We start from the raw sequence: 25,405 nt of genomic DNA, 5'->3' as shown, positions 1-25,405 counted from the left end.
TATGACCCACATAAATAACATGATATGATATGAAGTTACATATTTGCCCATAATTTTTATACATCCTTCACATTTATATGGGCATAAAAGTAATAAAAAAAAACATATATTTTCTTTTCATTTTCTTTTCATTTCCTTTCTTATTGCAAACCAAACAAAGGAAAGAAAAAAAAAATCATTTTTCTCTTTTTTTTTCTCTGTGAAAGTTCAATTAGTGTATAAAACACTATAAACGTTTAGACCCTCAATTAACAAATTATCAATTCAAGCTTAATATCAAACAATTAATATGCGGAATATGAACATAAACTTAATACATAATTGATAAACAATCTAAACCAAATAAAATCACATTTACAGCAGAAATTAAATAGCAAAGATTAAGGGAAGAGAGATGCAAACACAAGGACAATACAACAATGTGTTATCGAAGAGGAAACCGAAACCCTCGGCGTAAAACCTCTCTGCCGCCTTCCAAGCGGTAAATAATCTACTAAAAAAATGTAGTTGGGATACATGAACAGCAGAAAATTTTCCAAACCTAATCTACCCAATGTACCTGCCTTCCAAGCTCCTACCCCAACGAGGTTACACCGAACCTATTTCTTCTTTAACTTACTGGATTCTGCTACTTGACCATAGCATCAACCAATATGAAATTGGTCCCTTCTTAACTGCTTCCCAAAACACCAAATAGCTTTCTCACAGATATGAGTATGGTGAGAAAATGTTTTGGTAATGTGCCTCTCCAGGATGTAACAATGGAGAGGAAGAGAGTAGAGAAATTTGAACAGTCTCTATGTGAAGATTGTGGATGAGTTAATCTTGTTTTTCTCTAGGGTTTCTCTCTCAAAATTCTCTTTGGAAGCTCTCTATATTTCGTGGGTATAAGGGTCTATATATAGTGGGGTGAGAAAGGAATGCGAAAAGTCAGTTTTTTCCAAATAAGATGGTCTGGCGACTTGGCCTCGTGATTGGACTGAGTCGCGAGTTCAAGTCGCGAGCTAACGGCCTGGCGAGCCTAGGATTTTTGTCTAGTAGTGCAACAGCTGGCATGATGCTTCAACTTTTGGCATGCTTGACATGTGTGCAACTTCTGGCGGCTTGCAAGCCACGAGCCACTTGCGAAATCCAGTCGCGAATCCTTGCTTTTTTGTACAATCTTGAGCATTTCTTCACACTCTCTCACAAACTACCCTTACATGATTTCTATCTAAATACAGGGTTACTAATTGTTAAAATACAAGCAAATTTGGCACAGAATAAAGCCAACAAGATGGTTGATAAAATTTCAACCCTACACTCTATCTCTTCTTATTTCCAAACATAGATAAGAGATTTAATTTATTTATTTATTTTTTTTCTCATTTCCCTTCTATTATTCATTTCTTTTCTCTTATCTTCTCTCAGTTGTTACTAAACAAAGCCTAAAGGTAAAGGAGTTCAATATCTACATTGGCCACAGCCAACGCATCGTATTATAGAATTGTTTCCTTATATTTAATTTTTATGTGAAAGTAGGAGATTGAGCAAGAGGAAACCTCCAACGCACAACAATTCACCTTCATTTTTTTCGTCTTTTGGAGTGGGTGTCCTTCCCTTTCACTGTGTTTGCTATCTTGCATTCCTGCTTATACTTATCTTCTTAGTTGCATCTTTGACCATTTCGTTTTCCCATTCAAAAAGCAAACATTTATTTATTTACCTTGTGTGCATATCTACTTTCATATAGTTGGTTGGCATAATCTATTTCATTGAGATGAGTTTATTGGATAAATTGTTTCAAGCTAAGTGTAAGCGTATAGCTACCAAATTGATTTTATTTTTCGAAACTGATAAGAAAATTGTTCTTTTTAAAAAAAAAATTTAATGTTAATTATTTATTGGCGAAAAGCCACTTTTAGTCCCTACATTTTCAGGCGATTCCCATTTTAATCCCTACATTTTATTTTTACCGCTTTTAGTCTCTATCCTGAAAAACGTTTCTCGTTTTGGTCCCTACCGTTACATCAGAAACGGAAAAAGCTAACGTGGCAAACGGCGTGAATAAATAATAGTAAATTAATGTCCACGTGGCCTAAATTAATAATAAAAAAATGCCACATCAGCATCTAAATTAAAAAATTTAATTTACTAATTTTAACTAAATAAAAAAAATTAAAAACAGATTTAAAAACTAAAAATTACATGAATTGAGATCTAAACGTGTCTTGAACAAAAACACAAACCTAGATCTAAGAATACAAACCCAAAAATTAAAATCCAAAAATTAAAAATCTCAAAATCACCATTTTCTCAAACCCAGCAATATCATCAAATCCTAAAGCCTCATAGTATCAAATCAATCCAAAAATACAACACAACCAATCCAAACAAAAAAATCTCAAACACAGAACAACCCATCTCATTTAAAAAGAAACCCAGCAAACCCACCTCAAGCAAAACCAGATCTGATGGCCATGCTCCCCGCCGACGAGCTCTTCTTCGACGGAAAGCTCATTCCACTGCAACTCTCGCCGGTCAAACGTGAGAGAGCACATCCACCTGAAAACCATCGGCCCATTGTGATTGTGTTTGTTGGGAGTGGGCCACGGTGTTTGTTCTAAATTTGTGGGTTTCATGGGTAAATTTTTGTTGGGTTGTGGTTCCAATTCGGGTTAGGGTGGCGGTGGTTGGTGGTTTCGATCTGGGTTTGGTGCATGGCTTGCTTCGTGGTTTGGTTCTTCATTTGTGGTTTGGTTTGTGATTTATTGGTGGGTTTGGTCATTGTGATTGTCCTTGGGTTCGTGGCTTGCTTCAGACGTGGTGGTTGATGGGTTGTCCTGAGTTTGAGATTTTTTTGTTTGGATTAGTTGTGTTGTATTTTTGGATTGATTTGATACTATGAGGCTTTAGGATTTGATGATATTGCTAGGTTTGAGAAAATGATGATTTTGAGATTTTTAATTTTTGGGTTTGTGTTCTTAGATTTAGGTTTGTGTTCTTGTTCAAAATACACTTAGATCTCAATTCATGTAAATTTTAGTTTTTAATTCTGTTTTTAATTTTTTTATTTAGTTAAAATTAATAAATTAATTTTTTTAATTTAGATGCTGACGTGGCATTTTTTATTATTAATATAGGCCACGTGGACATTAATTTACTATTATTTATTCCTGCCGTTTGCCACGTCAACTTTTTCCGTTTTTGATGTAATGGCATGGACCAAAACGAGAAGCGTTTTTCAGGATAGGGATTAAAAACGGTAAAAATAAAATGTAGGGACTAAAATAGGAATCACCTGAAAATGTAGTGACTAAAAGTGGCTTTTCGCCTTATTTATTTAAGTATTCTAACAAGCTTGGTCAAGTGTTATTTGATGTCCTATATTTAGACAGGGCTTATGATTTCAAGTTATCACCATAACTTGAATAAATTAACAAAGCCTCAATTGTTCTATGTGACCGATTGGGCAAAATGGGAGTTCCACCTGGGATTCGACATTCAAGCCGGTCCAATAATTTCTATATATGTAGATGATTGTGTGATACATGGACCGAACAGAGGAATGGTACTATAAAAGCTATGCAATGAATGATGCTACACCAGTGAAACTATCAAATACATTTTGCATATTCGAAAATCATTTTGGAAACACAATGTGGCATCACACTGAATTGGGTATTCTCGGGAAATTTATAATTTGTAATTGATATTATTGATGCTGTTGTTATTAATCTACAATTTTTATTAATGTTTGGACATGTAAATATGTAATAGTTTTAGGGTCATATGTTAACGGATGTCTTTAGGGTAATTTTTTTTATTTTTTATTTTACAAGATAGAAATTCTACTTTAACCTAATCTAAGTGTATAAGTGAAGTTTCTTCTTGAAGACTTGAACCTTGGCCATTATCCCCCCACATACCTCACAAGCACTTATACTTGTAGAGTGACCACCACACCTAAGGTACACAGTGGTCTTAGGGCAATTGTTAATAAATCATAATCATGGAACTTAGACCCGGACCGGACCGTACGGTTGGACCGTAAAACCCTCGAACCGTTCACATCTACGGTCCATTTAAGGTGAAGAACCGTTCCATGCGAAAAAAGCATGGAACCGTCCGGACCGCGGTCCGACCGTCCGGTTCTGTGAACTGTGACCGGTTCGGACGGTTCAAACGGGCTGCCTTGTTTTGTCTCAAAACGGCACCGTTTCGTCCCTTTTTTTTTTCCCTTAATACGACGTCGTTTGGGCTTTTTGAATCCTGATTGAATAACCTTCAATCCCTTTACCCTTAAACGAAACCCTCTCATTCGTTTCTGCCTCTTCCTCACTCTCTCAATCACTTTCTCGTCTCTGCCTCCCTCTGTCGTCAACGTCGCCGTCGCAGCTCAGCGCAGCCCACTCTCAATCACTCTCTCGTCTCTGCCTCTCTCCGTCGTCGACGTTGCCGTCGCGCTCAGCTCAGCCCACTCTCTCAATCACTCTCTCGTCTCTGCCTCTCTTTGTCGTCGACGTCACCGTCACAGCTCAGCTCAGCCCACTCTCTCAATCACTCTCTCGTCTCTGCCTCTCTTTGTCGTCGACGTCGCAGCTCAGCCCAGTTCGCAGCTCAGCCAAGATCGCACGGTCATCGCTCGAGAAAAGGCCGTTGAAGAAGTCATTTCCATTTTCTTCTTCTTTAATTCCATTACTACATTTTATTTTTCATTCAAAAATTGGATAATTCTTTGATTAATGAGAAATGAGAAATTCTGGTATTTTTTGTTTTTGAAAGTGGGGGTTTATGTTACTGTGGGGCTTGAAAGCCGAATCTGGGTGAGTTTGTGATCACAGTTTTACTAATGAGAAATGTTTTTGTTCAAATTTGTGTTCGTGTTGTCTGAAACTGTATTCTTAGTAATGCAAAAATTGCAGAAATTATAATCTGATTAAGGTTTATTCTTCGATTGTATAATCTTAGCGGTATGAGTTGCTTCCTAACTATTAATGCAGTATCGTCACAAGATTAGGATGTCTTTGTAGTTCTGGCATTCTTGCTTTGATGTCTTTAGCATTTAAAAACATTGTTGAAAAAGGGAATTTGTTAATTTTAGAGGAATCCATAATTACATCTAGAAGTTCATAGTTTATCGGCAGAGTTCTTGCATTGTTGCTTCGTTGCCTATAACATTTAACTCTTTGTTGAAAATGGGAATTTATTAATTTTAGAGCAATCAATAATTACAATAAAATTTTCTTTTCTGTCATGTATCCTACTGTGAGTTGTTTTCAGTTTGGGAGTCGTAGCTTTGTTGTCTATGTAACATACCGCTGATTTATTTTATTTAAGCTTACTGAGATTTATCTGTGGAAACTTTGACAGCATTATGGGAACTTTCTGAATATAGATTTTGAGATTTAGAGAGAATTAATTGATAGAGTTTATTCTTCTTACTGAGATTTATCTGTGGAAGCTTTATCCTTTTTAATTCTTCTTTCTTTTATGTCAATTTATATTTTATGAATTGGAATAGAATTGATTGATATTAGTTGGTGTATTTATGTGGATAGAGTATGTTGTTATGTTTTAATTTGTAGTGTCTTTACTCTTTTTTACGATTGGTAGTGTTTTAATGTGTATGAAGTTGTGGTTCTTTGAATATCTGTATTTCAAAAATTGATGGGTCTATGCATGTTTGACTGTTGTTTAGTCTTTTAGATTAAAATGGAAATAGAGACCGGGTCTACTCCATCACATGAAGTTGATTCCAATGTAGTGGAATCTTGCTCAAGAGTAAGGGAAAAGGTTGATCCGGCTTGGGAACATTTTAGCCTTGGGTCGAATGAGAAGGGACGGAATACTTTTACATGTGTGTATTGTAGGCAAACATATAAAGGTGGGGTTATTAATAGGATGAAAAAACACCTTGTGGGGATAAAAGGTGATATTGGATCGTGTAAAAAGGTTTCTCATGATGTGAGATACCAAATGTTGGAATATGTGAAGGAGTTTGAGTTGAAGAAAAAAACTGAGAAACAACGTCAAGAAGAAATGTTTAGTGTGCCTTCTACAAATAGTGATTTGCAAGAAGATGATGATGTTCAATAAGTATTTAGTAGTGGGTTGCCTAAAAAACCTATTTTAGGTAAAAGAAAGGGTACAAAGCTAGTGGATAATTACTTTGCTCCAAGAACTACTCCAGGAGCTCAACCTGGTCTTAAAAGTGTATTCCAAAGCAAAGAAAGGGTGAGGCAAGCTGATATGGCTATTGCAAGGTTTCTGTATGACAATTGCATTCCTTTTAATGTAGTGAATTCAATGTACTACCAAATGATGATTGATGCCATAGTTGCTGCTCGTCCTGGTTACAAAGGTCCATCTTATCATGCTGTACGGGTCCCTTTGTTGAGGGATAATAAGAAAGAAGTTCAGTTGTTGGTTGAGTCACAACGTAGGCATTGGGCAGAAGTTGGATGTACACTTATGGCTGATGGTTGGACAGATACTAGACATAGGTCATTGATTAATTTCCTTGTTTATTGTCCTAGGGGAATGGTATTTGTAAAATCAGTTAATGCCTCAGATATTGTGAAGAATACTAGAAACTTGTTTAAATTGTTTGATGAAGTAGTTACATGGGTTGGTCCAAAAAACATAGTTCACTTGGTTACTGATAATGCTTCCAACTATGTATCTGCTGGTAAATTGTTATGTGAAAAGTATAAAACTATTAGTTGGTCTCCTTGTGCAGCACATTACCTGAATCTTGTGTTGCAGGATATGGGGGAGATGTCTCATGTGGAGAGACTAAAAAATCGTGCAACCAAAGTTACAATTTTTATTTATAATCATGTAGCTTTGATTGCTTGGTTGAGGAAGAGACCTGGTTGGACAAATATTGTACGTGCAGGAGCAACAAGATTTGCTACTACTTTCCTTTCATTTGGAAGCCTTCATGTGCATAAGTATGACTTGCAAGCCTTAGTGACTAGCAAGTTCTTTGTGGACAATAGATTGGCAAGAGAGTCAAAGACAAAAGAAGTAGTTTCTATCATATTGGATAATTCTTTTTGGGATGATATTAATGTTCTTGTCAAGATTTCATCGCCACTCATTCGTTTGTTACGGATTGTTGATTCTGATCAAAGGCCTGCAATAGGATATGCGTATGAGGGCATGCATAGAGCACGGTTGGGAATCAAGAAGATCTTCCGAATGAAGAGGCACTTGTACAAGCCATACACCTCAATTATAAAAAACTGTTGGGACAAGCATTTGCGTAAAGATCTTCATGCTGCTGCATATTGGTTAAATCCCGCTTTTCAATATGATGAGGAGAATTTTTGTCGGAAACCAGCAGTAAATATGGCTATTTTGGACTACATTGGGACAAAATATGATGGTGATCAAGAAAAGGTAATTAGGGAAACCCAATATTTTCGAGACCGTATTGGGAGCTTTGATAGAGATCTTGCATTGTCAACAAGCAATACCACTCATCCAGGTGAGAAGTAATTAGTTTACTTTAGTACTATAAACAAATCTTAGTTTTTTTGTTCATGTTAAAAGTTAGTTTTGTCACTATAATTAAAATAACTGAAGTGATTATTTAATTGAAAGTTTGTTTGTTTATGTTGATTAATATTAGATTACATTGTGTTATGAAAATCAGATGAATGGTGGAAGTTGTGAGGTGCTGATGCTCCAAACTTGCAAAAATTGGCAATTAGAATCCTTAGCCAAACTTCCGCCTCTTCTGGATGTGAGCGTTGTTGGAGTTTATTTGATCAAATACATTCTAAGAGGAGAAATAGGTTGGAGCATCAAAGGCTCAATGATCTTGTATTTGTTAATCATAACTTGCAATTGAGACATAGGTAATTAAATGCTATATTTTGTCATTATATTAATTTTTAAGAAGTCATTTATATAATGTAATTGTTAGTTACTAATTATGTTCAAATTCCAATAATGAGCATGACATTTTATGCAGGCTTTACAACAAAAAGCTTAATTTTGATCCCATTGGTTATGCAAGTATCGACAAAACTGATTTTTGGGTATTTGTGGAAGAGGAAGACCCGTATCTTAATTATGAAGAGTTGGAGAATGCAATTTATGAAGAGGGTGCATATCCAGCAAATGTAGAGGCTTCTTCTAATATTGAAGGTTAGTTTATATGTAAACAATTTGATAACATATAGTGATTTTTCTTTTATTTTTTTCAAACTTATATAAACATTATAATAATTTTTCTTTTTATTTTGTTCAAACTTGTGTGTAGAATCTATAGATGATAGCAGTGAGGTTGAAGGAATTGATTTGGGAACATTTGGACAACCTATTGGCCCTCCTCCTGGATTTCCAGGGAATGATAACGAGCATGATAACTTTCATGACATTGATGATTTATGATCATAATAATTCTGTTTGAACGTTAAAGTTCTATTTTGTATTTTAGAGATAATTTCTGTCTTTTTGTAAGACATAGTGTGTAACTTGGAGTTTGAAGTTTTATTATTGTTTTTTAGAACTAAGTTTTATGTATTTTTGTAAGAAACAATGTGTAGTTGTGTACTATAACTTGGAGGCTTGTTTATGTATTTTTACTTTGTACTTTTAAGTTTTATGGACTACATTGGCTAGTTTGGACTACATTGGGGTGTGAATTTTGGTAATAGAAGCAGTACTAGTACCAGTACGGCAGTACTCTATCTATGGTTGCTTACTTAATTATTAGTTATGTATGTTTTACCTTTGTGTTAGTATAGTTAATTAGTAAGAGTAATGTCTTTTTGTGCTTTTGTACTAGAAGCAGTAATAGTACTTTGTAGTTTGTGCATGTCTGAGCTGGAATCTGGATATACCTGTAATGCATGTACATGAAAGTACTTAGATGAAGATTTCATTGCAAGCCCACTCTCTTGAGATCTAGCTAGGGCTATGCAGGTGAATATATTATATATAGATACTTCAAACTAATAATTTACTAAGCTTTGCCTTTTTCTCAGCCTGTGAATGCATTTGTGTATGTCTGTTGGCTGTCTTGAAAGTAAATTAGACTAATTTAGTTAATTTTTTTTATTTTTTTATTAATTTAATGTTTTTATATATATTTAAAATAATTATTAAATTAATTATGACGTCATCACAGTTCGACCTCGGTTCGATCTCAGTTCGACCTTGAAAACCTTGAACCTCTCCTTTTTACGGTTCAATGAACGGTCCGGATCTGAAAACCATGATCATAATAAGAAAATTTTAACACCATTTTTATGGAAAATATAAAAAATTGTCAACAACATTTATTATTTTATTATTCTCCTAATAAAATGTTTCTAAAATAATTTTAATATTGTAGATAAGGGAGGTTAGGCCAGAGGTGAGCCCAATGGTGAGGATGGTCAAAACAGTATGATTACATTATCTACTAGGAATTCAAGCCAAGTGGCTACATTAATTTAATTGAGGGTGTCGGCTCTCATATTTATTTTCTTCTCCAAAAGAAAAAAAAAAAAAAAACTTATATAATAATAATAATAATAATAGGTGAAACTGAGAGAAACTCAAATTAGAATTCCAAATTATTGTTCCAATTTTGTGTCATGTGTCCTAAATTATTTATTCTTAAAGAGTTTTATTTCTTAATTTTAGAATCAAATATGGGACCACATTATATATATTCATTCAAGTGAGTTATTAAGTACAAAAACCAAAGTTTTCTTTAAAAAAAAAAAAAAGTACAAAACAAAGAGTCTAAAATAATGAATCGTAAAAAAAAAAAAAAAAAAAAGTGTTTCACAATATTTTTTTTTTTTTTAAAAACATGGACAATTTACATTTTATACCTAATAATATCCTTACAAATTTTTTTAAAGAGTTAACAAAATATAAAAAAGACTATCAATGGTATTTAAATTATATTATGCATCTTATTGTATATCTTTAAGTGTATCCATGCATGTGCATGAGGTTACAAGATTGTAAGGACACAGTTCTCTGGCGGCCCAATAAGGATGTTGGGCTCGCGTACGAAAGATCCCTCACAATATGATTTGTAGAGAGTGGGCTTGAAAAGCTAGCCGTTGGTCAAGTGGCGTTGTCCGGTCATGGCTTTAGAGGAATCTACGTAGAAAAAGGGGATTGGGTATGAACATTTAAGCCCTGAGGCGTCGTACCCCATGGGATGGAGCTCCTCGGAGTTGATCCGAGGACCTGTTGAGGTCTTCTCTCGGTTGCCCAACGACGGACTTTCTTCCATGAAGTTCGGTGTTCCTGAGATGTTTTCCCATGTCGTCTCTCTTTTTTTCGGAGGTGGAAAAAGGGGCCTCCCTCAGATCTACTTACTTCCTTATTTTATACTAGCTTGCATTCATTGCCCTTCGTCCACGTGTAGGGTCAATCTTTACGAACACTGACATTTGTCCCATCAGTCCAATCCCGGAATTGTTGGGGATGGTTTGATAAAGCTGCAGAGTACGGCTCTGTCAGGCGTCGGGCCTTATCTAGAAGGGTAGTATGGATAACTTCCCCAAGATATTCTGGATTTCCTTACTAATTCGTCCCTATACCAGTTTTGCCCCTTTATTCTGGTGAGATTATGGATCTGCCGAGGACTAAACTGTCCTCGGCTGCTTCCCAAAAATTGTTTTGTGCTCTGCGTTGTAGAGCTTGGGCCACAGCTCTCCTCGGATTGGGCCTTCGGACGCTCTAAGGATAAATGGGCCTGGTCCACGAATTGTTGGGCCCCACAATAGCCCCTCAAAACCCTTCTGTCCGACTTCCAGGTTGGAAAGGAGGGTTTTGGCAAACCCGGGCCCTCAATATGGCCCATTTAATTTGACCCCGCATTTATGTGAGCGGTTTTCCGCCTGTCCACGAAGTTAGCCGTTTTTCAAGGGAGTCCGTTTAATCTGCTCGTGATCTGCTCCTGCCGATTGACTATCCCAGACACGCCTTTAGTAAATCCCCTTTACGAGGCTCATTTATGTCCGGCGGCTCATCTGATAAGGTGGGGAAGCGGAATGGACGCCTCCCTAAATGATAAGAAGCATAGGTTGTTTTTAAGAAGCTGGGACTCAATATGCCTCCCTAAATGGGCTGGTGGTATAGGTATAAGGAAAACAGAGGATTTAAATAAAGCTTTAGTAGCTAAATTATCTTAGGAAGTGGCTAGTAACTCTGGGAAAAAATGGGTTCAACTTTTTCGGAAGAAATATGTGAAGCATAGAAACTTTATGAAGATATAGTGCCCCAAATCTATTTCTTGGGCAGCTATGAGTATATTCAAATGCAGAGATGTCCTTAGTAATGGGCTTTGCCATAAGATTGGGAATGGATGGGGTACGTGTATATGGGAAGACCCATGGGTTCCTGAAATCCCAATATTTATTCCCACCAGCTCCAATGACATAAGTAGCAGTGATGTTTATGTGGCTTGTCTCATTGATTAGGACTTAAGACAATAGGACCGTGGCAAGCTATTCGAGTTATTTGATACGGAGACAGCAATGAAAATTCTTAAGATCAATCTTCCACATCAACAACACAATGATTAGATTTTTTAGTGTTTGTCAAAATCGGGCTTTTTCTCAGTCAAGTCAGCCTATATGTCAATCATCCAACCCCAATTATCTGGCCCAAATCCTCTTCGTATCAAAGAATGGAGAGGCTTATGGAAGCTTAAGGTCCATGCCAGATTTAAGAATCTCCTGTGGAAGATGGTTTGGAGGATGCTACTTGTAGGTGAGGAGCTGGAGAAAAGATCTCATATCCCATCCACAGAGTGCTACTTATGCAAGAATGCAGTTGAGACAATTGAACATATTTTCCTCCAATGTCCGTGGACCTCTCAGGTATGGCTTATGGCTCCATGGCCTTTAAATATGTCTAATTTATCTCATATTGATATTATAGAATGGGTAAAATGTATCATTGATCCCAAAATGAAATTGGGAATGAGGGACGAAGAATCCTTTCATTTCCAATTATATGCCTCAATTGTGTGTGACAGGATTTGGATGCAGAGGAATAAGGCTAGATTGGGTGAAGATATTGGTTCGGTGGTAGATCTAGCTAGGAAAATTCAAAGCTCTTATAACGAACAAAAAGCCGCTTGGGAAGAAGTTCGTGGGGAAAAATTAAAATTGACTGAGTCTAGTTGGATCCCTCCTCCTGCTAGTTGGGTGAAATTAAATTTTAATACTGCCATAAGAGAGAACAAGATTTCAGTTGCAGTGGTGGGCAGAGACAATCATGGCAGAGTTGTTTTGGCTTGGACTGACATTTTGGACCTAGGAAGCCCCCTGTGGGGCGAAGCTAAAGCAGCTTACGTAGCGATAAATAAAGCAATTGAAGCTGGGTTCAAAAAGGTTATAATAGAAGGTGATGCTTGGAATGTTATTAAACCTCTTAAAGACAAAAAGTCATCATCTGAATGGACTATTGATGTAATATTGCAGAATATTTTAACTCTTTGTAGTTTGTTTGATAATGTTTCTTTTTCTTTTGTGAAAAGAGAGGGTAATTCCTCAGCTCATTTGTTAGCCCTCTGGGCTGCTTTTTGTAACAACTCAGGGCCTGTCTCCATCTCTGATCCATCTTTGTTAGTGGCTCAAGTTTTGGAAAGAGATGGGCAACGGCCATGAGTTCATTGCTGTGCCAGTCTTGGTTCCCTTTTGTGAAATAAAGATGTTTATTCAGCCAAAAAAAAAAAAAAAAACAGGACATCTTAGTGTCTTTCCAAGGACATGTATATATTTGAAATATGTTAAAATATTAACTTGTGATATGTTGTCTTTCTTTGTATGTAGTCAAATTAATGTCTCCGTTTACTAAGGTCAGCATGTGGCCGGCGCCGACAAAGTTAAAGACGCAAAAAATAAAGCTTTGAATGGTCTTGGGAGCCGCAATCCAGAAGCTTGTGGAGGGCACGCAAAAAATTGAGCATATTTGAAAGGAAAATATTAAAGGATGCCATTTAAAAAAGTTTTAATGAAAAAAAATAATATTTTGTTAATTTTTTTTATGTTTAATAAAAATAGTGTCAAAATTATTGTCTTTAAGGTATAGGGATGTTTGGCAGATAAGTTTAAACACACTTTTGAGCATTTTAAATAACATTACATATATTTTTACAAATTTTTCACCCACATGTATATCAAAAACATCCAAACAACATTTCTCAAATTTCTCTACCAAATACCTCATTATTAACATGATCCTATAAATATATATGTGTGAGATTATTATTAAGATAACTATACCCCACAAAAATTTATACTTTAACATGAGAACCACACTAGGCACTCATGACAAAAATGGGACATAACATTAATTAAAAGAAGATGAAATTTGAGGTCAATGAAAGAATTATCTAGAAGAATTCAAAAATTGGTAAAAGTGTAAACAGTATCCTGCTCATTTGACTTTCTTAAGTACGTTACACATGTCGGTACAACTTTCTTCAATTTGTCATAACAAATTACTATATTATAATCATCATATCTTAATATTCTTCTGCTAGTCAAATTCTACGTGGCATGGCCGGGATCACCAACAATCGAGGAATAAGGTGGAATATTTGAATGAATTGTGATCATTCCTATTTCATAAGATTAAGGGGTGTTTGGTAGAAGAGTTTAGATAATATTGTTTGAGTATTTTTTATATTCGTGTAGGTGAAAAATATGTGAAAGTATAAGTGTGTTTAAAATGCTCAAAAGATTGCTTAAAATAGACTACCAAACAGGCCCTAACACACTATACATTTACGCACTATACATTTAAATGACAATCATGACTACAAACTTAGTATAAGTAGGCTTGTAGTAAATAGTTACAACTCTACTTAATATAATAATTTTATTAAATACATAAACTCATTTATTATTTATAATTTAAAAGTACAAAAACTTGGAGGATAAATATTATTCATAATTTAGCAATCCATTATATGTAAATGAAAGTTTTTTGGGTAGTGTTAATGATGGCTGATGAGAGACCTTTTTAGTGATTGAAAAGTAAAATACATAAAGCTTCTAGAATATGCTTACTGAACACTACACGGTCTAACAAACAAACAAACAAAAAGTTTTGGACTCCTAAACTGATTACATTACGTAATATGTAATCGTCACTATTACGTAACTACTGTGGTCATAAATGTCCTGCTCAAATTATCAAAAAAATAAATATAAAAATGAATTCAAAAATCCTATATATATAGATTTAAGCCGACCATATTTTGTCACATTGAAAAAAAAAAACTTATGCGCTATATTCTTGGTGGAGAAAAAAATGTGGAGGAAAATTTTCTCTAAAATCATGAAGGTGGCGTTTTTGGCTACGCTGATTTTCAACAGCCAGCCTGTTGGCTCTACCAGATCTACGCCTGTGGCTGTGATGAACACAGTTCCACAAGATCGTGGACCGGTTCCTCATTCAGAACCAAACCCACGTACTTATTTGCCCGCACCCTCGCCGCCATAGTTGAAGATAATAATGGAGAGAAGCTTCGGCTTAGTATGCATGGTCTGTGCATGATATGTAATTCTATCTTTGATGTCAAAAAATTGATATGTAATTGAAAGTATAAACAAATCCAACATATCATCAATACGTTGCCAAATTTCTGTTTTCTGTTATTGCAATAAAAACAGACCTTATGCATAAAGTTGGTATAGATATATTTTTTTTTACCAGCAAATGAAAAAAAAAAAAAAAAAATTTCTCTACTCTCCAGTCTCAATCTCAATCTCAATCTCCATAATAAGAAAATGTTTTTTTTTTTCCTTACGATATGAAATTACATTTTCGTCTATAAAATTCAATCGTACCAATGCCTATTTAGATGGGTTGTTTCGTAATTTGAGTCCACTATAACGCACCGTTTCGTACGAAAAGAAAAGGGACCCCACCCCCCCAAAAGAAGAAATAAAATGATGATAACAAGCTCAAGCAAGTACGATGGGTCTGACGGACTCTGCTCAATGTGCTCAAGCGGATCTTTTGGCTTTCTGGGTACTTTGAATTTCTTTTTCCTTTTTTGTTCTTTTGGGGCTTTTTCTCTTTAAATGTGATGAATTGTTTTGAGGGGTTTTATGTTTTGGGAAAAACTATAGAACTTTTTGATTTTAGATATGTTAAATTTGTTGAAATTTTGGGATTTTTTTTTTTTTTTTTATAATATTGGATCACCAGGTGCTTTGCCATCTGGGTATATGAGATTTTTACCTAACATGCTCAATTTGCTTAATCAGACTATACGGTAATTTGTGTTTCTATATTACTTTGATTGTTCTGTTATTGCTTACCATTATGTTGTTTAATTAAATTGTTTCATAGAATGTGAAATCCTAATCTTGCTCAGTAGATTGGTAGATTATGGGTGTGGTGTATTTTGCTTTTTCTTTGTAAATTGCAATTGAGAGAATTTTCATTGTTCTATCTAATGTTATCCTTTATAATACACTGAAAGTTTGTTAAGTTTATATATTTCTCAAATTTATTAATTCGTAGCAAACACAACAATGACCAACTGCATATGTGACCACCTTAAAAAATGCGATGCACTTTTCCTGTATGAGGAAAAAATGTTGAAAACATTCTTTGCTTTTTGATAATTTTGAATAAAAAAGCATATTTGATACATATCTTTAATTTTCACCCCCCATTTAAGTACACTTAAATAGTATTCAACGTAAGATGCTAAAAGTGTTTATAATGTTTGCTATTTTGACGCATCATTTAGTTTGATGTTTCTCTTAATGTTTTCATGTCAGAACAATTTGAGAGATTGGTGCTTAGAAACTTTATGCATATGGTGTGTTACAAGAATACTTCTTTTGTCGTTTAGATTCTAATATGTACTACTACCAACTTTTTCCTTCATGTTGTTGACTACAATTCTAAAAGCTTTATGTTTGTTTAACCTTTTTGTGTAGGCTGGTTAGAGCTACCTATGCAAAGGGTGTAAACACTGTACTTACACAGGTATGTATAGTTGGAACCTGTGATGTCAACTTTTGTATTTTACGGCAACTTTAGAAACATTTCTTTATAGAAATTATGTATTTTATACATCTTCAGGAGTACTCTGTATTTTCTGTTTCGTTGTTCTTATGACTAAAATATGGTTTTTGAAAATGTGTTTTGTTCTTCAACTCAAAAATATCTCCCTTTCGCTATTTTTAAAATTTGTAATGATAAACTGGAAAATGTGCATATTAGTGACACAAGAGGACCTTGGAGTTTGTGTAAAGAATTATTTATTGAGGCGCTCAAATTTATTCTTACTGTAGTTGTAAAATATGTATGGCTTAATGGAGTCTAACTTGGTTTTCTTGATGCCAAATAAAGTTTTGGCATAGATTCCAAGTATTTGAACATCTGTCAGCATTCTAAATTGATTAGAGGTTGTGAAAATGCCATTTTTAGTGTTCTTGGTTCGAAAACCTTGAAGCTATGGTCATCAATGATGCTCAGTTTAGTGCTCTTGGTTCACATTTAGCTTTTCCAGTTTGGGTATATTTTCTATAACCAATTGAAGTTCATTTAGCATTAAATTTTAATGGGCGCATTAGAGAATTACTACACCTTAGTTTAATCTTTTTGTTATATTAACTGTTTTTTTTATATGAGCAGGTTTCTAGGGGTCTTGGTAGGCCATGGGTGTTTAGATTAATGTTAATTGTCTCTTTAGGAGTTGTCCACTTTGATAGCTTCAAGTCATTAGTGTTTTATCTCAGCTTTTGATGATAGTTGGTTCTATTTGTAATATCAATTCTAATGGACAATAGAGTACTCTAAGATTAACAGCAGCGTTTCATACAAGTGCCAAAGCCCCAAATTGTTCTCTGTCTAATTATCTCCCTCAGGCTTAACACGTGGTGCAATTATTGGAAACATGTGTTTAATGATTGATTACGGGCTGTCAATCTGTTAGAGTTCTGTTAGAGAATTAATTTTGGTTTCCTGCCTAAATTGATCTAAGCTTAAGCTTATCCCAGTCCTATAAATATGACTCTTGTATTGCATTACAGAGTGTGCTGCATAATATCAGATTTGGATATTTTTCAGTGTGTGTGTGTGTGTGTTTTATTCTCACACATACAATCTCAAACTCCTTTAGAGGAACCGTCGGTATTGAGTTGAACCAGTCCACCAGAGGTGTTTCCCATTTCAGAAACATAGTAGATCCGGCTGTAGATGCATCGTTTGAGTGAAAAGAGGCAAAAGTTTCCATTGCCTGACTAAAACACAGATGACATAGTCTCAGGTTAAGGAATTTATTGCTGAAAATTACGCATCTCTATGCAGCAAAAGACTCCATATGTCTGTCAAAAAAAAACAATAGCCCAAGGATAGAAGATTGAGCATGAATAATAGAACAATTTCCTTTTGAACCAGGAATGAAGGGAGCTTTCCCAAGGGAACCCTGCTTCATTCTTGTGGAAAAGTTACACATGTTGAGCATGGTTTGGGTTTTGTTATTTGCACTTTAATATATCTTGTGGAGAGGTTACATATGTTGCAATGGCAACAGGCAACTGAAACTTTTATTGGTTTTGAAACCGAACAAGACAGAATGTGTTATAAAACAAGAAATAACTGATAACTCTGATTGAATTCTGTGGTCTATACCATTCACAATGGTTGTGCATTGCATACAAAACTCACTGTTTTGGGTAACCTATAGATCAGAGATACATTGCAGCCTCCTCTGGGCTGAATCTTACTGCTGGTGGTGACCAGAAACTCTTCCCTTGCTGTAATGAGTAATCTGCCCTCACCTATTAATATATATATATATATATATTATTATTATTATTATTATTATAGCTTTGCTTCATCCAATATTTTTTCAGTCCTCTAGATTTGAACTATTGTTGTGCTGAATGCCTCCCAACAATTATTTTTATGGTGAACGTTCTTTGACGGATTGATGAATATTGAACCTTAGATTCATGAGATGTGCCATTTATAGGTTGCATTTGTTAATAGATCTTGTTGTTTGAGCATTTTTTTTGGTGATTATACTGTCATTGGATGCAACTGATTAGCAACTGGACTAGACCAATTGATGTTAGTTTGATTTGGAATGTGATAATGGAACTGTGTTTTCTCTTAGTCTCCAATTTTTTGTTTGGCCAAATGGCATCACTAGAAACTCATAGTGGCCCTTGTGTCCTAAATGCAGTTTTAGGAACATCCTCTTCCCTCATTCTAATCTGGTGGTAACCAGATCTTAAGTCCAGTTTTTAGAAAACGCTAGCCAGCAAGTTCATCCAACAATTCATCCACCACAGGTATAGGAAATTTATCCTTAATAGTAGCCTTATTTAAAGCTCTATAATCAATACACATTCACCAACTACCATCTGCTTTTCTAACTAGTAAAACAGGAGAAGAGAAAGGTCTTTGGCCTGGTCTAATGGATCCAACCTCTAACAATTCATTCACAATTTTCTCATTTTCAGGTTTTTGGAAACGGGTACCTTTAAGGTTGTTTACACACTGGTGGAGAGCTCTCTTTGAGAATAATCTTGTGTTCATGGCCTCTTAATGGTGGAAGACCTGTGGGAGTCTCAAGGACCTGAGAATACTCCTCCAAGAGCTGCTGCAAAGGTTCTGGTAGCTGAGTCAGTGGCATAGAGGAGAGAACTGGTGTTGAAATGTGTAAGATTAAGCCCTTTGTTGCACCGTTGGTGAAGAACTTGACACCCTCTTGAAAAGTTGATTTTTCAGGTTGGACACCCCTTAACATCACCTGCTTGCCTGAGTAAGTGAATTGCATAGTCAGCAACTTAAAATCCCACTTGATAACATCCAAAGTACTCGGCCATTAAGTTCCCAAAACCACTTCACAACCCCCAAAAGGAATGGCATTAAGCTCCACCATAAATTTTTATACCCTGCATCAGGAGTTGGACTCCATGACCGACACCTTTAGTCTTAATTTTAGTCTTAACAATTAGCCACTTTCACCTCCAAAATCTTAGAAGTATCAATTTGTAACTTCCAACTTCATTGCCATAGCAGCGTCCAAGAAATTGTGAGTATTCCCTGAATCTAACAGAGACATTACCTCTTGATCTTTAATTTTGCTCAACTCTCATAGTGTTTGGAGATGGATTTCCCACCAAGGCATAGAGTGTAATCTCAGCCTTGTCATCTTGTTCTTCTAGCTCTATCACCACATCACCATTGTCATCTAATTCCATCAATAGCAAACCGTGTGCATGCTCCACTTCAAATGCAGAGCCCTCCAACAAAAACAATTTTTCTCCTTTGCATTTATGGCCAGTGTGCCATTTCTCATCACAATTGTAACGCAATCCTTGCTTTCTTCTTTCCTCCATTTGGGCACTTGTTAACCTTTGAAGAGGCAATCTTACCTTCTGTTCAGACTTATTTTCAATCTTGGGCACCCTAACAATGAGGGCTTGCTGGGATCAAAAGAAGTCTTCAAGCTTTTCTTGCAACTGATCAAATACTCCTGAATTTTGGCTAAGCCAAAAGCTTCATTCAGAGACTTGGGTGCCGACATCCTCAAAGGAAGATGTATCTCATCCTTTAACCCACTCAAGAAGCAACTGAGTTTATGGGTTTCTGACAAAGCTGTGATCCTGTTTGATAAAGCCTCAAATTGACTCTTGTAAATCACTACACTAGATGATTGTTTAAGCCTTGTTATAGCTTCCATTGCATCATCATAGGCTGTAGAGCCAAAGCGAATCTGTAGAGCTTTTTTGAAAGCATCCTAGCTTGTGAATATTCCAGCATTCTCAGATCTTGAAACCACACCGATGCTTCCCCATCCATATGATAAGAAGCCAACAAAATTCGTAGTTGCACTGGTGTATTGTAGTAAGAAAAATGCTGAGGAACTCAGTACCTGACTCGCAGGATCTTCCCCTTGGAATCTTGGAAAATCAAGGTTCAAGGGTTTTCCTGGATTCATGAAAAAAGATTCTGCAGTTGTTGAATCGTTGGTTGCATGGTGATCCCTAGGTACAAATTGTCTTCGATCTTCTGCTTCAATAATCTTCTGCATAAACTGGTTGAGGGATTGCAACTGTTTCTGGATTTATTGTAAAATGATATCATATTGATCAGTAACTTTGGCTAAAGCTGTGATCTTTTCTGAGTTGTGGGAGGCCGGTCGAGCTTCAGCCATGGTGATAGGATGATTTAGCTCTGATACCAAACGTTAAGATCCCAGCTGATCTCACAAGTCTTAGGGGTTGAATGGGTGAATGGAGAAGATTAAAGGGAATATGAGTGGGTTACTTCGAGGGAACCTAGTCCTCCATGAGAAGAATAGGGGATAGAGATGGAAACTGAGTGTTCATCTTATTTCTTGATTGATTCCCATTACAATGCTACTGTTCTCTATAATACAATTGTCGTAACTAACAGTTCAACAGTTATTTCCTTCCCTAAAGCCTTGCTCATTCCCAACTAGCCATATGTGAGAAATCCCACCATTCACATGGACAATTAGGAGTTAGTTAATTGAAGGTATAATCTACTACATTACAATTACAAGGGTAAACATTACAACAAGAATCCAATTACAAACTCCACATGGCATTCCAGCTCAGCAGCTAGGCTTCATAGCAATAACTGTTGGTGGTATAGCCAGATGTGCCATCAAGGCTGATTTTAGGAGAGCCGATGATTCTCTAGATTGGAATTTTATTCTTATGTCTGCTATCAGCTGGCTTCCCTACCAAATTTGTCTCTTATCCCAGATTTTCTGTTAGCCTAAATGGTTCTTTGGTGGTATATTTCCAAGGAGGAAAAGGTTTGAGACTGGGATATCCCTTGTGCCCTTATCTCTTTGTGATTTTATCAAGGTTGGTCCACTCTAGGGTACAAGGCTTCAATAATTTCAAGTTCCATCCCCACTGCAAGGAATTGGGGCTCACTCATCTCAGCTTTGCAGATGATCTTCTAATGTTTTCTGCTGCTGACCTGCCTTAATTTAATCTCCTCAAAGATGCCTTGCTGGATTTTGGAAAAATCTCAGGCTTGGCAGTAAATCCAAGCAACAGTGAGGTGTTTTGTGCCAGTATCCCTGCGTTTATTTTTTTATGCTGAATTGCTAGTATCCCTGCTGCCTCAAAGCTGGAGGCGCTGATCCTATGACCAAGATGAAGATGATGCTGTATAAATGTATAACGAATCACAGTCCGAAAAGTACATTGCTGGAACTGGGTTGACAAAAATTAAAACTTAGACAATATTTTAGTACTTACTCATACCAAATAGGTATTTGACTTTAGAATACACAAATACACAATGTATTTTATTTAGCTACATGCCTTAAATATAATTGTATTAGAATCACTAAATAATAATCATGTATTATTTTCACAAAAATGCTGAATTTGATGTTATTTTTATACAATTTGTATAATTTATTTGTAATATCACTATCATTTAAGAGATACTATTATGCTATAACTTTTTTTTTTCTTTTTTAGGGTGGGGGCATTCGTATTTTTTTAGGAGCCAAGCTATTAAAAACTTTTAGTTTGAAGAACAACGCATATGAACTATTTTAAGAAAATGTTCTTCGTAAAACATTTTACAATGAAATACACAAGTATTAAAAGTTGTTTGTTTTCAAATGTTATGCTATTGGAAATATTACGTACGTGATTTAGTATAAGCAGAAGATGTTGCATTGTGGGTTAAGAACTTAAGATGAATCCAAGGACTCCTCTCTGGTTTTTCCTAGACAAACATCAGCCTCATTCTATGGTCATTGTCTCATTGACAAGTTTCTCCATTGGGTAGCCAACATTATTGATATGCTCCAGATTACAAGAATTTCCAAAATAGTAATAATAATTGCAAAAACATTAGATTATAGTTATTGATTGATTTGATTCTATTCCATTCCAAAAAAAAAAAAAAAAAATCGAGACAAAAAAGTGAAAACCCCCTAATTCCACCTTAGAAAATTCAAGGTCATTTCAACCCAATATCGGCCACAATTCTCAACTCTCTCTCTCTCTCTCTCTCTCTCTCTCTCAACAATATCGGCCACATTTCAACCCTTCTCCCCACCGCCAAACCATACTCTCTCTTACCTTTGACCCATGACCCACCACTCCTGTATTGGCTGTGTATAGGTTGATAGTGCTTGGACCTTGTGCGTGCTCCACTTCCGTGTACGTCAAAAGTTTGTCTGCTGCTCATGCGTTTGTCGTGGTCTAAAGTTTCATTTGTGCATTCTGCCACTCATTCTTGACCTCTTATGGCGTGAACTATTTTCTGATTTTTCATTCTTCATTGGCTTGCTCCTTTCAAGGGCCGGGTCTTGCTTGATTGTGGGTTTTTCTCTCTTTAGCCCACTTTTTGCTTCTTCTATGATTTTGCTACCATTCTTGCCATGCCACTCTACTATTCCTGCTATGGTGTTATTTGACCTGTGCTTGCTGGGCCTCTTTTAGGCTTGCTGCATGTTCTTCTCTCAATTGGTTACAATGACCCAACATGGTCATTAGATTTATACTCATACTACTTTGGGTTTTCTTGACCCAGTACATTGCCTGTGGGCTCCTTTGCCCATTTCTTTCTCCTTGGTTATCCTCAGCCCATTTTCTTTCCTTGGACATCCTCGGCCCACTTTCTAATTCTGCATTCCCATGAATTTTTACTAACTCTTTTGGGCTTCTCTAACCCAATTATCGTATTCTTCATCCTTAGGGCTCATGGACTTTCCATCAACCCATTACTTTCTTATTTCATTACTTCGAGTCTACTGTGACCTATTCTTACTTTTCTACATCACATAATGCCCATGGATTTACTACTTCTCTCTCTGGGCTCCTTTAGACCCATTTGCTTTTCTCAAAGTCTATTTATTTATTTTATAGGCCTATGATCCATAGTTTCTACAATTCGGGTTTAATGGTTTTTCTATCAATCCACTAACTCTTTTCTACCCATATTATTGGGCTTCTTCCTGCTATTAGGCTTCCCCAAAATGAGCATCAACATAGTGATATTACTATTTCAAGAAAGATGCTTAGATGTAGCAATAGAATTTTTTTTTTTTCTCTAAAAAACAACACACCAAACCTTAATACAAAACAACAATAATTATTCCACATAGCAGATCGGCCTAAGCCTCTGTTTTATGGACCAAGCATTAAAAAATCTCCAATCTAAACTGTAGTATTTTTATATCGAGTTATTTTATAATCAAACTCAAATACAAACTAGCCTCCATATAACCCATCATTCATTTCATGTATTAGAGATTTCTTTTATACTTTTATTTTTCTTGGTCATACTTTTTGACAGCCTTTTCCGGTAATCTTTTATATTATTTTCTGGTAGTGTTATAAAGTCATTGATCATATTGGTGTTTTTTACAAAATGGTACTATGGTATTGGTAAGCTCTGACACCATACATTTATGAAAGGGGAAAAATGACCAAGTGTGAGGCGGCAACTTCTCGTATTAAGGAGCAGGTATATGGTGTACCCGGCATATATGCCGGGTCACTCACAGACTAGCGGGTCCCACACATTGTGGGGTCCGTCTATGTGTAAGAGACCCGCCATATATGCCGGGTATAACATATAATTTTCACTTATTAAGATAAGGTGCAATCCTTAGCTATTGTACCTGATGCAATTGCTATGAAGGGTTAAGATTGATAGTTACAAAGAGCAACTCTCGATCTGAACCATTAATTAAAAAAAGCTAAGAAAAAAATTAAAGTAAAGTAAAAAGTAAAACTTAAAAATGTAAAAAATAATATTGTTTTGTGAGATATGATAGGGTGAATTGCAACCGGTGCAATACCCTCAGTATTGTGTCATATCCTAATCCAAACTTCTCATATTAGTTTTTTTTAGTTTTTCTGGGACTGTACTTCTATAGCGTCAGAGCCCACCCAAAAAAAAAAAAACATCTGGTGGGCTCTGACGCCATACAAGTATAGTTGGATAATGGTTTTAAAAAGCTCCTCTTTGGCTGGGCTGACTGGTATGCTAGAAAGTAGAAACTCAACAGGACCAGCTAGAATAAATGTTGAGATAAACATAAAATTGGTGTAACAGGATTGAAGTAGCTAATGCACAGCTGGAATTAAGGCTGTGTTGAGTTTGGGTTCGAGCAAGAGAGGATTTGCACATAGTTCGTTTCCGAATTATGAATAATAGATAACACCCTCCAATTTTTATATTTTAAAATTGCGAATAATAGTTGAGTTCATGTATTAAATATTAATAGTAGTAATTAAATAACATCATATATATATATATATATATATATATATATTATAAGTCAAAATTTAAAGAAAAATAAATTTGAATCCAAATTTGAATTTCAATTGGAATGCAATTGTGTGTCATGTATCCTATCTAATTTTTAATTTTTGTGACAAGTAAATTATTGAGTGTAAAAATTAAAGAGTCCAAATTCAATTAGATTCTAAATTAAATTTCAATTAGAGTCCAATTTTATGTCATGTGTCCATCTAATTTTTTAATTTTTGTTGCAAGTCATGAATTATTGGATTCTAATTTGATTTTCTTTGAGTTTTGGCTTTTAATATATATATATATATATATATATTTCAACATCTTTCCAAAAAAAAAAATGTATAATTTGAACCGTGTAATTGTGATTGTTTTTAATTATACTCGTGCATATATACGAGAGTACACATTAATTAGAATAAAATTTAACATGCCTTTTAAAAACATAAAAAAAAAAAAAAACATTGATCTACTAAATATAAAAAATTATTAAGTAATGCAACATTAGTTGAAGTTAAACTAAGTGTATAACATGTTATTACTTTATTAAAGAGGGATTGGCAAGCTGTCCAAGACAGGGTGTTTGGTACATGTGTTTGAAAACATGTGTGAAAATACGTGTAAGTAAAAAAGTGTGTGGAAATGTGTGTAATATTGTTTAAAAACTGAAAATATATGTTGAAGTTTGTCTACCAAACAACCCTAGTAACCTTTGATATTTTGCCTCGGCTTTCATCCATATATATCACCTTAATTTTGTGGCATCTTTTTTAACTTTTTTTTTTTCTTGATGCTACATTCATTGTCCCCACCATTTATCACGGTATAATATCATAGAGGGTGAATAATTTGTTGAAGGTACGAGGCCTTTGGTTGTCATGAAGTCAAATACCTAATTAGATTTTTCTACAATTATATTATCACTTCTTAACTTTCCTTATTATATATATATATATATATATATATATATTTTTGAGAAAACTCTCCTTATTATATTAATACCTAATTATATATATATATATATATTTTTTTTAAAAGAAGGTGTTATTCTGGTGAGTGGTGACACAACTTGTGAATATCTAATCATGTGACACAACTATCGTGTTATCTTGTCAAGTTACCCAACTATTGTGTTAAAAAAAATTTA

General features: G+C 35.2%; 1 protein-coding gene and 1 long non-coding RNA gene across 3 annotated transcripts; both read left to right on the top strand.

Annotated features, from left to right (window-relative positions):
- The first annotated feature begins 6,231 nt into the window (after positions 1–6,231).
- On the top strand, positions 6,232–7,485 carry LOC115949711. Its single transcript, XM_031066999.1, has one exon. It carries the CDS (start codon positions 6,232–6,234, stop codon positions 7,483–7,485), a length of 1,254 nt encoding a protein of 417 aa, XP_030922859.1.
- A 7,434-nt stretch (positions 7,486–14,919) lies between these two features.
- LOC115994618 lies at positions 14,920–20,384 on the top strand. Of its 2 annotated transcripts, XR_004093241.1 has the most exons (5): positions 14,943–14,991; positions 15,753–15,793; positions 15,915–15,963; positions 18,170–18,278; positions 18,450–20,384. It is a non-coding gene; the product is annotated as an uncharacterized LOC115994618 (long non-coding RNA). The 2 variants fall into 2 exon arrangements; XR_004093240.1 differs by lacking the exon at positions 15,753–15,793 and having other exon boundaries at positions 14,920–14,991.
- Positions 20,385–25,405: the final 5,021 nt, after the last annotated feature.

The sequence above is a fragment of the Quercus lobata genome, chromosome 6, assembly GCF_001633185.2.
Source record: "Quercus lobata isolate SW786 chromosome 6, ValleyOak3.0 Primary Assembly, whole genome shotgun sequence".
In the NCBI taxonomy this organism is placed as follows: Eukaryota; Viridiplantae; Streptophyta; class Magnoliopsida; order Fagales; family Fagaceae; genus Quercus; species Quercus lobata.
The sequence above is the reverse complement of the archived record's forward strand: the minus strand, read 5'-3'. Positions and strand labels throughout refer to the sequence as shown.